Raw genomic sequence first — 15143 nt, forward strand, 5'->3', positions numbered from 1 at the left:
TACAGTTACTTTAGAAATACCAAGTGATACAGAAATAGCTCAAGCTATTGCAGAAATCCTGCTGCCCACAGAGCAGAATAAGGAATTAGTTTTGCACTTAATAGTCCTATGACAATGAATTTGAGTGAAAATACAAAGAACAGTACCCAGATAAAGCTGCAGGGGATTCAGTTATAACAGGTTATTTCCCACTTTAAAATTTTGCTTAGGACCACTTCAAGTTTTTACTGACTTCCTTCTTATAGAAAACAGCCACAAACTTCTGAGATGCTACCATTTCTCAATAGATGTGAGAAGTCAGAGCATTACAGCCTCACTCTCCTCTTGATTTCTCTCTACGGCAGTAACTGTTCATCCAAAGGCATGCATGATGCTTTATGGAACCAAGTAGAGCTTATAAGGCTCACAGCTTCCAGCAGGCAGTGAACAAAAGGAAGGAAATAAACAGGAAGAGGATCAGGACAACTCTAAAGGGTAATTCCAAATACTATTCTGTTCAAATATAAATAATTTTGTGAGGATACTAGGGAACAGCCAAGCTTTAAAGTGGTGGGCTCACACAAGGGATTCTGGCTTTGTAAACTAAATAGTTAGGTGACATAGCGTACTTTAGGGATGAGGAAAGAAACAGAAACATCTGAAGACAAACCAGAACATCAAGTCTGGTATCGCTGACAGAAGTGAAAATGGGGGAAAATAGCAAGGAATTGGATGTAAAAGGAAAAGGCTTTTAACTGGTCTTTGAAGACACCTTTAAATTCAGCACAATGCAGAAAGGAGAGTCAGTGAAGGATTTTAAAAAAGGAACCTTCAAGTTTTCAGGTTGAAATGCCAGAAGATTTTTTAAAGCTGCAGTCTAGATGGAAGGGAAGGAAGGAACAAAAAGCAAATGTCTCAACAGAAAAACAAAGAGCAGTGTCAAAAAAGTGCATAAAGTGCAAAAAAATTATGGAAGCAGAGTATTATTTAATACTTTCACCTCTAATAGCAGGATCCAATCCAAGTGCATCATCTTAAGTCAATATCAATGAACTGAATACTCAAATGTCAGTACAGATTTACTTGTAGCACCAAAGCTCTGGCATCCTGCTGAGGCTACAGCTCAATATAGATGCAAATTATTAAGCTGAACATCATGAACTACCAGGGAATATAATTTTGTTTTATGCGCAATTAACTCTTACAATGCTGTGAACTCAGTTGTTATCCTCATTTTCCCTTCCCTTCTGTTGCACTTACCTGTTTTAAATTCACACATGGAATACAAGTCACACCATGGTTCCCATCTCTCATACTATGAATGCTTACTGGACCTAACATAACAGACTGAATTCCAGTGTGGTAAAGTGGTGAAAACACTTGCACCATAAACATATTTTATGCATTTATCCAGATCCTTCTCCAGCTTAGATCCATCTCTAAGTTGCTGAATCAAGCAAAACCAGAAAAAAACTAAATTACATTTTCCATAAGGACATGTGATGGTAGGATCGAAAGTATCCTATACCAAAACTACTGCAATATGGCAGGTTTGCACAGCAAAATACAAGTAATTCCTTCCCTAAAAATCACTGCTTTGGAACAAATCTAGTGAAGCCTCTGCCTGAAGTTATGACCATAAAGAAAACATGCAACTACACAGTTTACAGGCAAGACATGGAGGGGTGTTAGCTATATGGAGACTTACTTTCTAGCCCCTATTACTTATGCTAAACTAAAGTACGTAGAATAAAAATGCCTTTCTAGGTAATACAGAACTCTACTAGTGTCAAGAAAAATAAAACAAAAGAACAAACGAAGAAAATCTGACTTAACAGTTGTCATTTCATAATTAATGTGTGAAACTCAGTGCTACACAGCCAAGCAAAAAAAGTGGTGTTCTGGTCGTTCTTTTGGGGTTTAAGTGTCCTTAAATCAAGCAAACACAGCTCCCCAGAAAAGCATCACACCTTCATAAAAAGACATTACCGTTAATGTTGTCACAGTAGTAAAAGTGTTCATCTTTTAGAGAAGGGCATGCAGAAACTAAATCCTGCAGGCCTGCACCAGTTACAGACAGACAACCCGAGAGGTTAAGGTGTTCCAAATGCGGCAGTCCTCCTCCCAGCATCAACGCCCTGTTAACAGACACAAGAGAGGTGTTAAGAGCCCACACAGGCTAGAATGACAAGTACTCCACTAGTCACCAGGTCACCCACTTAATGGCGTCCTAACAAAAAACCAACCAACCAACCCGAAACAGACCTCTAATAAACAATGTAGTTTTAAGCCTCATGGGGGTATAACACCTGAGCAGTCACTCCCTGTGAGGCTGCTTCCTTGCCGGAGATCTCAGAGGGCAGCCAGCCCAAGTTCAGCCACAAACAAGCTCACTCACCTGAAAAAGACACCAGGCTTGAATCACCAACCTACATATCCAAGCCATTCTCATTCCTCTGGGATGCAAAACAATTCTGGTGAGTGCAAGAAGCACCTGTTGCAGCACACTCTCAGGTCTTAAATACTGTCTTTTATCTAAAAAGCACCAAAGGGAAACTGGTACCACAACTAAACTCTTCCCATGACTCAACGAACAAATCTCCCTTTGGTCCTGGATTAGCAAGTCAGGAAACTGAGCAGTAACACGCAAACTACACACAGCATGACCTCATCAGCACTGGAACAGCAACAAGCTCTAACAGACAGCACAGCTATGCGAAGCTTACTCTGAGCAAGACTAATACTGGTGAGTGAAGAGCATCAGAACCACAAGCATGGGGACACATTAGAACTTCTGAACTTCAAATGCGGATGAAGCTTCCTGTAGAGGCAAATTAATGCTGCCTCACACTGTTTCTTGGTTGACTACACCCTACAGTACAGACAGGCATACAGAAGCCTTCCCACTCCAAGGAGCTTTACTTAGTCCTAAGTGCTGCAGCACACCTGCAGATGGCTGCAAGTACTTCAGCCTCATCCCATTTTCACTATAAAGCAGTACTACATTTTCCTGACACAATACAAAGAATCAATAGCAAGTATCACACAGAGGAAACCTTTTAACTCTTGAAGCCACCTCAGTGTTCAAGTCAATTTTTTTTTCCTCCTTTGTTATATGAAGTCATATTTAACATGCTGCACATAAAAAGTTATCATAGAATCATTTAAGTTTCAAAAGGCCTTTACAATCAAGTCCCACCATTAATCCAGCACTGACAAGTCCACCACTAAACCATGTCACTAAGTGCCACATGTACACATCCACCTTGCTACAACCTCCTTTCACATAGTTGTAGAGAGAGGTAAGGTCCCGACAAGTCTCCTTTTCTCCAGACTAAACAACCCCAGGTCCCTCAGCCATTCCTCACCACACTTGTGCTCCAGACCCTTCACCAACTTTGTTGCTCATCTCTGGACCTGCTCCAGCACCTCAGTGTCTCTCTTGCAGTGAGGGCCCCAAAACTGAACACAGGATTCGAGGTGCAGCCTCACCAGTGCCCAGTACAGGGGATGATCCCTGGCCCTGCTGCCACACTACTGCTGATACAGGCCAGGATGCTGTTGGTCTTCTTGGCTGCCTGGGCACAAGCTGCTCATGTTCAGCTCTGTCAATCAGCAACCCCAGGTCCTTTTCCATAAGCAGCTTTCCAGCCACTCTGCCCCAAGCTTGGAGCATTGCATGGGGTTGTTGTGACCTAAATGCAGGACCCAGCACTTGGCCTTGTTGCCAAGTGTGCCATGCAACTGGCCTCAGCCCACTGATCCAGCCTGTTCATGAATTATGCCATTATCCAGACAGGTTAACTGAGATGTTCCTCCAGTTTTATACATTTTCAAGCGTATTAACAGCCACAGTGAAAACAAATTAGTGAATCAACACAATTTCCTAACAAGAAATCAGTAAAGTTCAGATCTAAAAGCATTAATACAGCCTAGAACAACAAATTCACAAAAATACTTGACTTCAGAGGACACGCCTGAAGTATTTTTATTTCTTTTTATTCCACAAAGGAAAAGTTTTCAAGTCTGGTAGTATAAATCTTTTAAGATGTAAACACTGCTTAAAAATTAGCAGATGTTCTTCAGTAAAAATGTTCAAGGCAGATTCACCCCAAATGACTCCACAAACTAAATTACAGTGTGTCCTCACCTGAGAGCACGGTCTGTGATCTGGTAACATCCAGACAGACTGAGAAACTGAAGAACTCGTGCAGTCTCTTCATCTGCTGTGTCACTCCCAGAGTATGCCAAGTCTTTTTTCTCTGACTGCTTAGTCCTTGTTGGTTTTTTACACAGTGCAGAGGACTCTGGAAGGGCTCGAATAGTTCTTAGTGCTGTCCCAGCACAACAAAATGAGTGACCGCAGTAAATCAAGTCAGTAGAAGCACAGTGCTGCTGCCACCCTCTAGTCCTTAATCCATAAATGTCTCTACTGTAGCACGATGCAGAACAAGTAATATGGGATGTTGGTTCCATAAGACAAAATCCTTCAACGTTTCTGTGTCTCCACTCCGCAGCATCTTCAATGTCAGCTAAATCATCTGCATCTAGCATCCACACATAAGCAGAACTGAAGCTTTCTGAGCCATCAGGTTTAGTCCAATGCTGCTCACTGTCTCCTCCCTCAATGAGGTTTTCATTGCTGATTTCACGCAAACAATTATACTTCTTGTTGGACTGCAAAGCAATCTCCCTGTTCTTCCACAAAGTCTTAGCATTCCTGTTTCTGCAGCTTTTCAGAATACCTCTGGTGTGGTGAGTTGATATGATACCCAGGGCTCTGGAAATCCTCTCTATAGCCACATCTGTGATTTTTTCACATCCAGACAGATCAAGGTGGCGTAGATTTTGACAATAACCAACTGAAGACCAACTGAAATTAAGAAATAAAAGAGGTTTGTTTAGTTGGTTTTTAGTTTTTGTTCAGAAAAGGGAGTTAAGGCTAAATATACAAAAGAACATTTCCTCAAGTAAAATACCTATATTAATTCACAGAATATTTAAAGACAAGACCCCAGACAAGGTAGATTTATACTTCAAGTGTTGTATATATGCCTGTATATACAAGTTTCACTAGAAATTGTCAAAAGCTCACAGGGATTGATTTCTGAGCCACAGAAATTCCATAAAGCTTTTATTTCAACTATAACTCCTTGCACAAACTGCAGTGTTGTTACCAACATCCATTCTGGTAAAATTATCTGTGTTGTTAACACATACATTTGAGAGCTCTACATGATGCAAGTGTTGAACACTGAATAGCCACTGAGTTTCATACCACAGTAAGACCCATTAGTGCCGGCTCTGCATGCATGCACCATCCCACTGACACCAGTGAGATTTCTGCAGGCTTCAGTAAAACTCAGGAATCCGCAGTTACTACACCTAAGCCTTAAAGTTTTGCCTACCATTTGTTCAGCATCTTGAACAGCAGTATTCCAAACCCTACCAATATCAGATCAAGGGATAACTGCATGACTCCACAAAATCTATGGACAATTTCAAGTTGTTAGTACTAGAACAAAACACAGTTATTGTTATGGACAGCTACACATTGATAGATAATACATATCCAATAGTGAAGACAGAGCAGTCTGAATGGCTGTTACAAAGTTACATGCTTCAATTGCTGGTTTATTGATCTGCTGCTGTGGTCTAGTTCTCAGTTATGTGTGAATCCTGAATGTGAGTTCTCTTATTTCTCTCTTTACTGGCAAAGGACTAAGTTTGACTGTTCCCTTCGCCCCCCTCAGAAAAATGATTTTTTTATATTATTATTTTAAGGAAACAATTATCTAACCTTTCAAATGCAGAGTCTGAAATATCAGTTTGAGTGAGATCCAGATACTCCAAGTTGGGGCAAAGCTCCAAGATCTGTCTAACCTGGAAAGGAAAATAATCAGTAAAGACACAAGCCTGTTAAGGCTCACACAGTGTCAGGAGACAACATACAAATTAACATTCTCTTGAATTGCAACTGATTTTCACTACGCGAGTGTTTTAAACTGAAGCACATCAGTTATTAAATAGAGGCTGCATAGCCATAGGGATTAAATGCCAGTTTCAAATCACATACCATTTTGCTAGACACTGCAGAGCTGTAGGCCAATACAAATGTCTTCACTGAGGAGCCCACATGTGGGAGGACATTATGAATTAAGCCATGAAGTAAACGTTTTTCCATTTGTGCTATATTAATGGCAAGTGAACCTTCAGCTGCTTCTTCTGCAAAAAGAAACCAAATAGAGACTTATTCTTTGCGTCACTTGGAATTCACACTGTCATCTTACAGCAAACAAGTTACCAGAAAACAAAAGGAAAGCTTAACAAAGCATAAGTTTCAGAAAGTACCTTACGACAAACTTTTGCTGAATTTGATGTAGTGCTTAAGCCTCATCTTTAAAAAAACATCTGCTTGTCTTTCTGACAGTCCTGAAGAGTTTAGCTCCAACAGCAAGTAAAAACACTATGAGTCTTAAAAGAAATTACAATTAAAGGACGTGGAGAAATATTTACTACAGATTACATACTGCTCAGGCCTGTCTGGGGCAGCTGTTTCCACTGACTTGCTTTATACACTGAGATACAGGGCATTCACATCCTGCAATGTAACAGCTTACAACGAATTTTAAATTAAGCCTACAATGCACTAGGATGCAAGATGATTCATCCAAACTTCCTGAAAAGATGAAGCCTAGCTTTTATCTCCTTCTTACCTCCAGCCACATCCCCGTAACTCTTCTACCTGTGCCCATGTTTGCTGTCTCTTAGGTGAATTCATTCAGCTCATTAAAACCAGCTGCTTGCATGTCCCTGCCCTCAGCCCCCACTCCCTTTGTTTCTTCACCCAGCCACAAGTCAGGAAAAGATAAAGACGAGGAAAAACAAAAATACTCCTTTCAGGAACCTTAACTAGTTGTTAGACAAAGCTTCCCATGTTTGTTCTTACTGTATAAGTCTACTTTGCTTAGTAAGCATTTACTCTAGACAGACCATAAGTTTGCATTTGTCATTATATTAATGTACTGGTATCAACTATGATAGAATCTGTATTTTAAACTGATTTTATAGAAAAGACTCCATTTTACACATTTATTTCTTACAGCTCATTTCTTATATTCTTACATAATCTTCAAGAAAAAAAATCACCAAAAATCAGAGTTTACCTACCGGATTCATCTATGTCAGCATCTTCATCCCACTCCTGGAAAGCACGACATTCATCTTTCCTGTTTCTCACCCATTCCTCGTCAGGTTCCGTCTCAAGATCTGCTGCAGGACCACTATACCAATCACCTGCTCACCCCCAAGTCCCCCAGAAAAGAAAGGGGAAAGAAAAAAAGTTAAGACAAACTTCTCATTAGTGCAGAAAACAGCAATATTCCATTGTTTAATATATAAATATGGGCTAATAGAAATATTTAAAGCTACAAATATACTCTGATGACTTGTAGCTGGCCTCACTGGAATACAGATTATTTTGTCTGTTTGAACAGGTACTTTTGCAAAGGTCACACTTCTCAACAGGATATTTTAATTAACAGGAGAGTTTGAGGAACAAAAGCTATAAAATACCACTTAGTCCTTACTGCAGCAGAAGTTATTGAAGTAATATATCTGAAGAAACAACACTAAAACTAATGTTCAGGCAGTTTTCTTTGAAGTCTGAATATGCAAATTAAGAATTGATGGTAGGGAAGTGTTATCTCCATTTGTTTTAAACTTCTGTTCTGCAGCTACGTATTTTATTTCTACCTACTAGCTTAATGAAATAAAAATTTTACTGATATAGATGTAACAGCAGCATTTACAATTTAAAACCCCTCAGATTGTTAAATCATAATTCAGATGCTGAATTAGTGAATATACTTGTCAGTATTCATACAAGCAAACCTTAGTAAACTTAATCAACAGTTTGTATACAAAAGTTACTCATGAGTTACAACTAGGATAACTTTAGTTTCTTAATTCTACAAGATGGAAGTATGTTTTGTGTATTTTTAACATTTAACCACGCTTCTGGGCACTATCACTTGACAGAAGGGTACACAGCCTTCCAGCATGCTCGGCTGTCATGTTCACTGTACACAACAGCCTTTACTAAAACATTCTTTCATAGACTCAGAAATTCTGATAATTGACATGCTTTCAAACAATTAAATTTAACTTACCCCTGGCCCAGCGAACAGGGTAAAGATGTTTCCAGAGAGATCCAGTTTTAGCCAGCTGTGACCATTCAGTGCTTACTTGACTACACTGACATAACTCTTGGGGGTTAAGGTAACTGAAAATGGTCAGCATTACTTCAGGAGGAAGATTAGTAATATTTGTGGTATGCCCTGTTATTTCAGTTTCTGAAATACAGAAAACATGTGTTAAGTGAAGCACAGCCTCGCAGCTTTAAACAACACTAGTGGAACTCACATTTTGACAAGAGCAATGAAAAAAAATAGTGTCTGAAAAAATGTCCAACTATTGTTTGGTGAAAGAGTTGAGAAAAAACAGGTATGGCTTTGGCTTTAAAAAGTTTTCACTGTAATAACACCTTAAACAAACAAAAAGATCAGCTCCATTTTCTGTGTGCCATTTTCTCAACTGATTGGTTTCTTCCAACCCTGACCCCCAAGGGCCCAAAAATACCCCTGGACAAACGTCAACTGCTGCTACCCAATCACAGCAAGATGAAAGCAGCATCTGCTAAAAATGAAATGCTTAAAAAAAACATGCCTTCTGTCACAGATGAAATCTATACCTGCTTTGACACATTCCCAGGAAACAGCGCTAACACGCAGAATCTACCAGCTGGGACCACTCTCCCCGAAAGCACTCAACCTCTTGACTGGGATACAGCAGGAAGTCTGTGCTTCACTCTTTGTAGCTGTCTCATTTTATTTCTAACTACTGGCATAGACAATTAATTTTAACTTCTGAATGGTGATGAGCCATTCAGGTTGTAAAGTAACACTAAATACTAGGTTAAGAGACTAAAATGTGACCACTGCAAGTAATACTTCAATGGACAGCAGAAGGAACTGTCTCCAATAGCTCTCCCTTACACAGTAGTAGAGAGAGAGATGCAAACTATATAAAATTACAAATTCAGTGCTTTGTTTAATGTGGGTTTTGCTGTTTGAAGAGGATTTTTAATGCTTTAAGGACAACTTGAGGAAAAAAAATATTCCTAAAATAGTTTTCAGGAGTTGTTAGAGCAGGTTTCACAAATTAGTAGGGATTTGCTTTTCAATTTAGGACACAAAGTACATAGACTTCACAGCGAGACAAGCATCAGGTTTCTATTTGCACAAAAGCTTCAAAAGTGAGCATAAGGTAGACTTTACCCTGTGACAGTCTACTGCTACTTCCAAAAATATAATTATAGAGTTTCACCTGATGAATCAATGTATTTATTCGTACACCTGGCAAGTTGCTGCAGGTAAACTACAGAGAATTTCCCACTAGAATGCAGTTATAACTGCACTGGACTGTAAGCCATGTCATTTTTCTTCCATTTTTAAAAAATGAATGCAGGACACATACTTCCCTCTCCCTAAAAACTAGAACACAACCATTGCAGAATTACTACTGTCCCAAACTGCTATTCCAGCTCGACTTAACAGCAAGTTATGCCATAAGGCTACTTCTGTCACTTCATCTGCTCAGACTCAATAGTATTTCACACCATGGACCATGATCTTTTCTGAAGGCTTCACCTGGAGGGCAGAAAATGACCAGTTCAGTAGTTCAGAGAAGTCAAGTTTCATCAAAAAGAAAAAAAATCTCATTACAGAGTAGTTTTTCGATTTTTTCTAATGAGAGCACCACATCTTATGACACCACAAAGTCAGTTCATGAGGGCTTGCTCTACTTATCAGTCTCACACCCCAATATGAAACTTTCAGTACATTAATTCCCCTTCTTTGGGGCATCAACTGATCTTTGTTAGTTACGTGAAAACTGTAAACACAGACAACTTTGGCTGCTTCAAGAGTCATAAAACAAGCCTGACAGTGCACTTAAGTAGTTATCCATTTATTCCAAGTTTCACTAGGAAAGGTAGTTACAGATGAACACAAATTAAATACCCACTCTAAGAGCACATGTTTCATCTAACCTACTAACACGCTGCACAGATTTATTCCCTTGCATTACTCCCCACACACAGTTTCTTCCCTTCCAATTCCTGAAAGGCCCAGAGAAGTAGGTAGTGGAGCTGGGGAAGGTGAGTTGCTTTTCTTTTGAAATACTGTCAGTTGGTTAACTATTCTGTGTTATTAAGCCATCACAAGAAAAGCTTACAAAGCAGTCCTGAAAACCAAGAATTAAATGCAGAGTCTGCAAATAGAAAATACCATTTTAGTGGAAGTATGAAATTAGAATTATCATTTTTGCCTGTTTGTTATATCAAATATTACCATGGAAGGGAAGGAAGAATGTTGAAAACAGGTAAACAGTGAATTACTATCTGCATTACAACCTGCAAAGAAGCCTGTATCAAACAGTAAAGTTCCTGAAGTTTCAAAACTGGTTTGAAGAAACTCCCATTTTATAAAAACTATTTTATCTGCCTGTATGTAACTTTAGGTAGGTCACTGGTGTGGCTTTTGAGATAAAACTGCAGTTTGAAAACTACTTTAAACTTTAATCAGATGCTTCACCTTCATCTGCCTTCTCGTCCACAGAATACTTAAAGACCTTCTGAAGCTCTTCTGCTTGATTCCACTTATTAAGACCTCTGAATTCTGCAGCCTCTTTCTGTGAGCAGTGCTGTGCAATTACTTTCTTCTTAATATCTTTCAATTCTTCATAAGTAAAGTATTCCATCAACATTGGCTGAAAAACCTAAACCAAAGGGAAAAAAGTCTGATGCTTATGGAGGAAGTCAATAACGCTACACAGACCTAGCAACACAGAATTTCCTGTTTCAGATACTCTCCAAGTAAAACATGTCATACACTAAGTGAACCTAAGGACAAGATCATGGAAGTTTTGAGTTCCAGTCCTCTGCTTGCCAGCGGATCACTGCATAGTCTCGGGCAAGTTGCTTAACTGTTCTCCCCAAGAGAAAAGGGAAGTGATTACAGTTGCTTAAACAATATAACTTATCAAGGTACTCACATGGAAGGCAAAGTGGCAAGGAAGAAAAACATAAGAAAAGATTTCTCTTGGACAGACTTCGGAAGATTTACTCTCACCAGAAGATGCTTCCCAGCTTTTGGATACCCATAAATCATCAGACTGGCAGTACTAGTCTATGTTTCAAATATAGGTCAGAGGCTGTTTGGGAGTGTCAGTTTGAGTCACGACGCACTGGTTCACAGGACTTCCCTTCATGTTTTGCTGGACATCCCCTTAAATAATTACCTGCTCAAACAAATCCCAGCCCCAGTGGACTTTCATTATCAATTTTTTAAAGGACTAGAATTTCATCATAAATTTTCAATATATTCACTGTTTGAGAACATGTCACTTTGCAGTCAGAGAACAGAACAGTGACACCACAGTCCTCAATGTTATGAACTGGCATAAATAAAAACAACATTGAACCTCTAAGCCCTTTGTCTCTATTCAGTCATTGCAGACCCTAAAGGAGATAAACATAGTATTTGAGGAAAATTTTTACCTACCTCTTCTTCCTCTTTCATATGAGGAAGGAAATCCCTGGTAAAGGCTTCCAACCTCTCCTTCAGCTGTTTCGCATAGTTCAGCTGTTCATACTCATTCTGAGAAGAAAGCAGATATTTAACTGTTACCTGATCTTGTCCATTCATTCAAAGATTGAACTGTTAAATCAAGCAGCATTTCAAAGTAAGGCCCATTATGTCTTCCTCATGCATGCAGCATGTTTGCTTTATTTCACGGTAAGAATGTGTACGCTTACAAAGTTTCATGACAAGCTGACAGTCTGTACTGGCCTCTTACTGCACAGAACAAAGTATTCCCTCCCTCCCTGGTTCCAATTTATTTTGTTAGCAGATATGAATTAACTTGTCTAATCGCACTTTTACTTTGGAGCAAAGACTGAAGTCTGCCGATCTACAGTCTCACCCGAAGTTCAAAGTAGTAACAGACTAATCTAAGTATTTGCATGTTTTGCAGAACTACTTGATGATGCAGCAATTCCACTTCATCTTTTAGCTGCATGCATTTACACTAGTTATTCTACACTTCTAGCTTCCAAATTATAATCAGAATTTAGAGTCTGACATGCTCTTTAGACATTTACTTTGGAAATTGAAAGAACTCTTAAATAAAGATGTAAATAAAGGCTTTTAAATGTTGAAGTTAGACCAACCTCTGTATCAATTTGTTAGCTTGCTCTGCGCACCAGCAATAAGAAGCTGGTTCTTAAATCTGCCCAGTAATTGCAACACACAATTCCTCACAGCTCTTACAGTAAATGTTGTAAGTTTTTCTTGTCAAGCTTCTATGACATCAAGAAACCCTGACTATTGCAGAAAAAAAAAAAAAAAGCTCAAGCCATCAGGTTAAATTAAATAAATTAAATGAACCACGCTCTCAAAAGATGTTAAACAGCATATCTAAAGAGAGCTAGAGAAAGCTGGTTTTCCACACTTAGGTCACATAACAGAATAATACTAGCATCCTATCAGAGAAGGTGTAACACAAAGCTAAGTGTTAGATTTCCCCTCTCCTTTACTTCCCTTCATTTTCCAATTCATTAATGAAAACAACTAAAGATAAATTTGAAGGTTTGATAATGCACAGGGAAAAAAAAATAATTATCTGCAGGATGCCCAGGTCAAAAGCAACCTTAGACAGTAAAATGGAATCAATCAATTGCACATTTAATATTTTTCTTACTGAAACATGGACCATGTGTACCAGAAATGTAATATGGGATGTCAAATTATTGCTGGAGACCATAGTTCTTAGAGTGCAGGAGTTGGGTTGGGTTCCCCAGCGGAAAGACACATCAGAGTTCAAGTAGGATTCTTCTGGAGAAGAATTTAACAACTTCAAGTTGTTAAAAAGCCAGCTGGAGAAATAACATTTAGAGTTTCTTGAGGACTGGAACATTAACAACATTACCGAGCAACAGATTACTGGAAGGAGTACATGACTCACTAACGGAATAAAACAATGCACTTTTTTTGCCCATTTCATGTTTTTAACTGTGGTAATCATCTCCATTTGTGACACTACAATGCTTTGTGCCACAAAAAACAGATTCTTAGGGTTTCCTAACAAATTAATTAAAAACATTATTTCTATAGTCAGAAACTGTTTTGACCACTTAGCAGTCTTTGAATTTGAGACTTCCATGTTGTCTCTCCAAAACACCTCCAACCATGCAGTGCCGGACTGCTGTCACAAAATACACCTCTGGAAAGAACTTTTACTAGAAATTTAGCAACTGAGATGAAAGGCAAAAGAATTCATGTTTCTGAGTGGAAAGTTTTCACTACTGTACCAAGAAACCACAAATGCTTCTTCTTCCTCTTTACTTTCAGAAAGTATTAAGAAAAGTTGAGGAAAACTAAGGAATAACCACAGCATGTTCTCCTTAGGACACAAGTCCTTCTTATAGTCTACTTACCTTTACATTCTTTAACCCTTTCTCAAAGAGGCTAAGCATCTCTGAGAGTTTGTTGTCCGAGTGTACATTGTACACTGTCCGGCTACGTTGCTGAAGTAAACCAATGATACACTCATTTTCAATCTGCTCATGCATTTTAAATTCCTTGAATGTGGCATAAAGAGATTGCAGAAGAGCCCGAAAATCATTGTTGTTGGAGAAGTTGGTCTTGGAAAGCTAGAAGAAAGAAAAGCTCATAAAAAAATCAATGCAAATCACGTCAAGGCCAAGTTAAATCCTTAGAACAGGTATTAGCTCCAGTTATTCACTGCTCCCATTACTTACAGAAGCTTAAAACCTTCAGGTTTATACAAAAAACTGGCCAAACAAAAAAAAAAAGAATTTGCAATTTGAGGAACTCGCTTCAAAGACATCAAAAATTACAAGCAATGAATGCTTTTAATTTCAATCTGCAAGTGCAACAGGTAAAAATCAGAGATTCGAGTGCATAAACAGGAATACACAAACTAGTCTTCTATTGGAATAGCAACCTTCCTGTAATTTATCTAGTTGGTGCATTAAAATATAATTTCATACAACTTCTTCCAGAAGTGGGCTCAATTAATACTGGCATTTGAATGCTACAGATTAACATTTATAAAATATCTCTACTAATATGACTTTTGAAATTATTCACAGAATATGTAATTATTTTAACCTTTATGACTGCCACTGAGTTTTTATTTATTAACAGGAACTGACAAATTCTATATAAACCCCTCAAACTTGTTTTAAAACTTTTTGAAAGTCATTATGCCTGGTCATTTCATACATACATTTCCTCTTACAGGTCAGTAAAACAGTAAGCCAGTCATGCTCCTATTCTATTAACTCCCCAAAATAAGTTAACAGAGCAGTTCTACTACAACTTTGTGCTTTATGAATGAGGTTTAAGTAAACCAAGGGATTTAATGTCACAATTCTTTCATTTCAAGTGCCAACTATGTAACTGCATTTCCAACCACAGGCTCTGAAGAAAAATACAAAGCTATAATTTCAGAAATATTACAAAGAACTAATGTGACTACAGAAGTTTAACAAAGCACAATATACACAATAAAACACACTGCAATGAAAAGTGTGTAACACTCAGACAAATTCTAAAGGCAACTGTCTCATTCCACGTGAATGAACACAGCTTAAGAAAACAGGAAAGCAGTATGACAACTTCTTAAAGGAAGATCATCCTTGAGAGAACAATGCAGTCACAGCATCAGCTTTAAGAAGCCATTAAAATCAAGGTCATATTTAAGCAATACAAACCCATCTTGAAATAAACAAATGGAGAAAGATTTCCTTGCAGAAATCAATGCAATCTCCCCAGCCCAGTGGGTAACTGAAAGGCTTAGTTTAGCCACTTTCCCAGAGCTACACTGCAGTCTGTACTAGGAACCTGTTACGATAGGCCCCTGAGCCTGCCTTTAGGGACCTATTATTCACAAGGAATGCCAAGCACTACCAAGTGAATATAAACTATACTAACTGTTGGAACAGGTTTCCAATGGACCGAGAACCAACAAATGAAGATAGCGCAAAGTTCTAGTTAACACAGTAGTGTCATTTTGAC

The 15143-nt window shown here is 38.5% G+C and overlaps 1 protein-coding gene across 1 annotated transcript in view; it reads right to left on the reverse strand.

Moving 5' to 3' along the window:
* The window catches only part of FBXL5 (F-box and leucine-rich repeat protein 5), a 19562-nt gene extending 5790 nt beyond the window's left edge, over positions 1-13772 (reverse strand). Inside the window, exons 1-9 of the mRNA XM_010011546.1 lie at positions 13538-13772; positions 11604-11699; positions 10635-10818; positions 8151-8333; positions 7150-7275; positions 6056-6204; positions 5780-5862; positions 4130-4852; positions 1969-2117 (exon numbers count right to left, since the gene is read on the reverse strand). Of these exons, the coding sequence (XP_010009848.1) occupies positions 1969-2117; positions 4130-4852; positions 5780-5862; positions 6056-6204; positions 7150-7275; positions 8151-8333; positions 10635-10818; positions 11604-11699; positions 13538-13672 (1828 nt within the window). The 5' untranslated portion in view covers positions 13673-13772. The remainder of the gene's footprint in view (positions 1-1968; positions 2118-4129; positions 4853-5779; positions 5863-6055; positions 6205-7149; positions 7276-8150; positions 8334-10634; positions 10819-11603; positions 11700-13537) is intronic.
* Between the last annotated feature and the right edge of the window lie 1371 nt (positions 13773-15143).

The sequence above is a fragment of the Nestor notabilis genome, unplaced genomic scaffold, assembly GCF_000696875.1.
Source record: "Nestor notabilis isolate BGI_N333 unplaced genomic scaffold, ASM69687v1 scaffold6923, whole genome shotgun sequence".
Classification (NCBI taxonomy): domain Eukaryota; kingdom Metazoa; phylum Chordata; class Aves; order Psittaciformes; family Psittacidae; genus Nestor; species Nestor notabilis.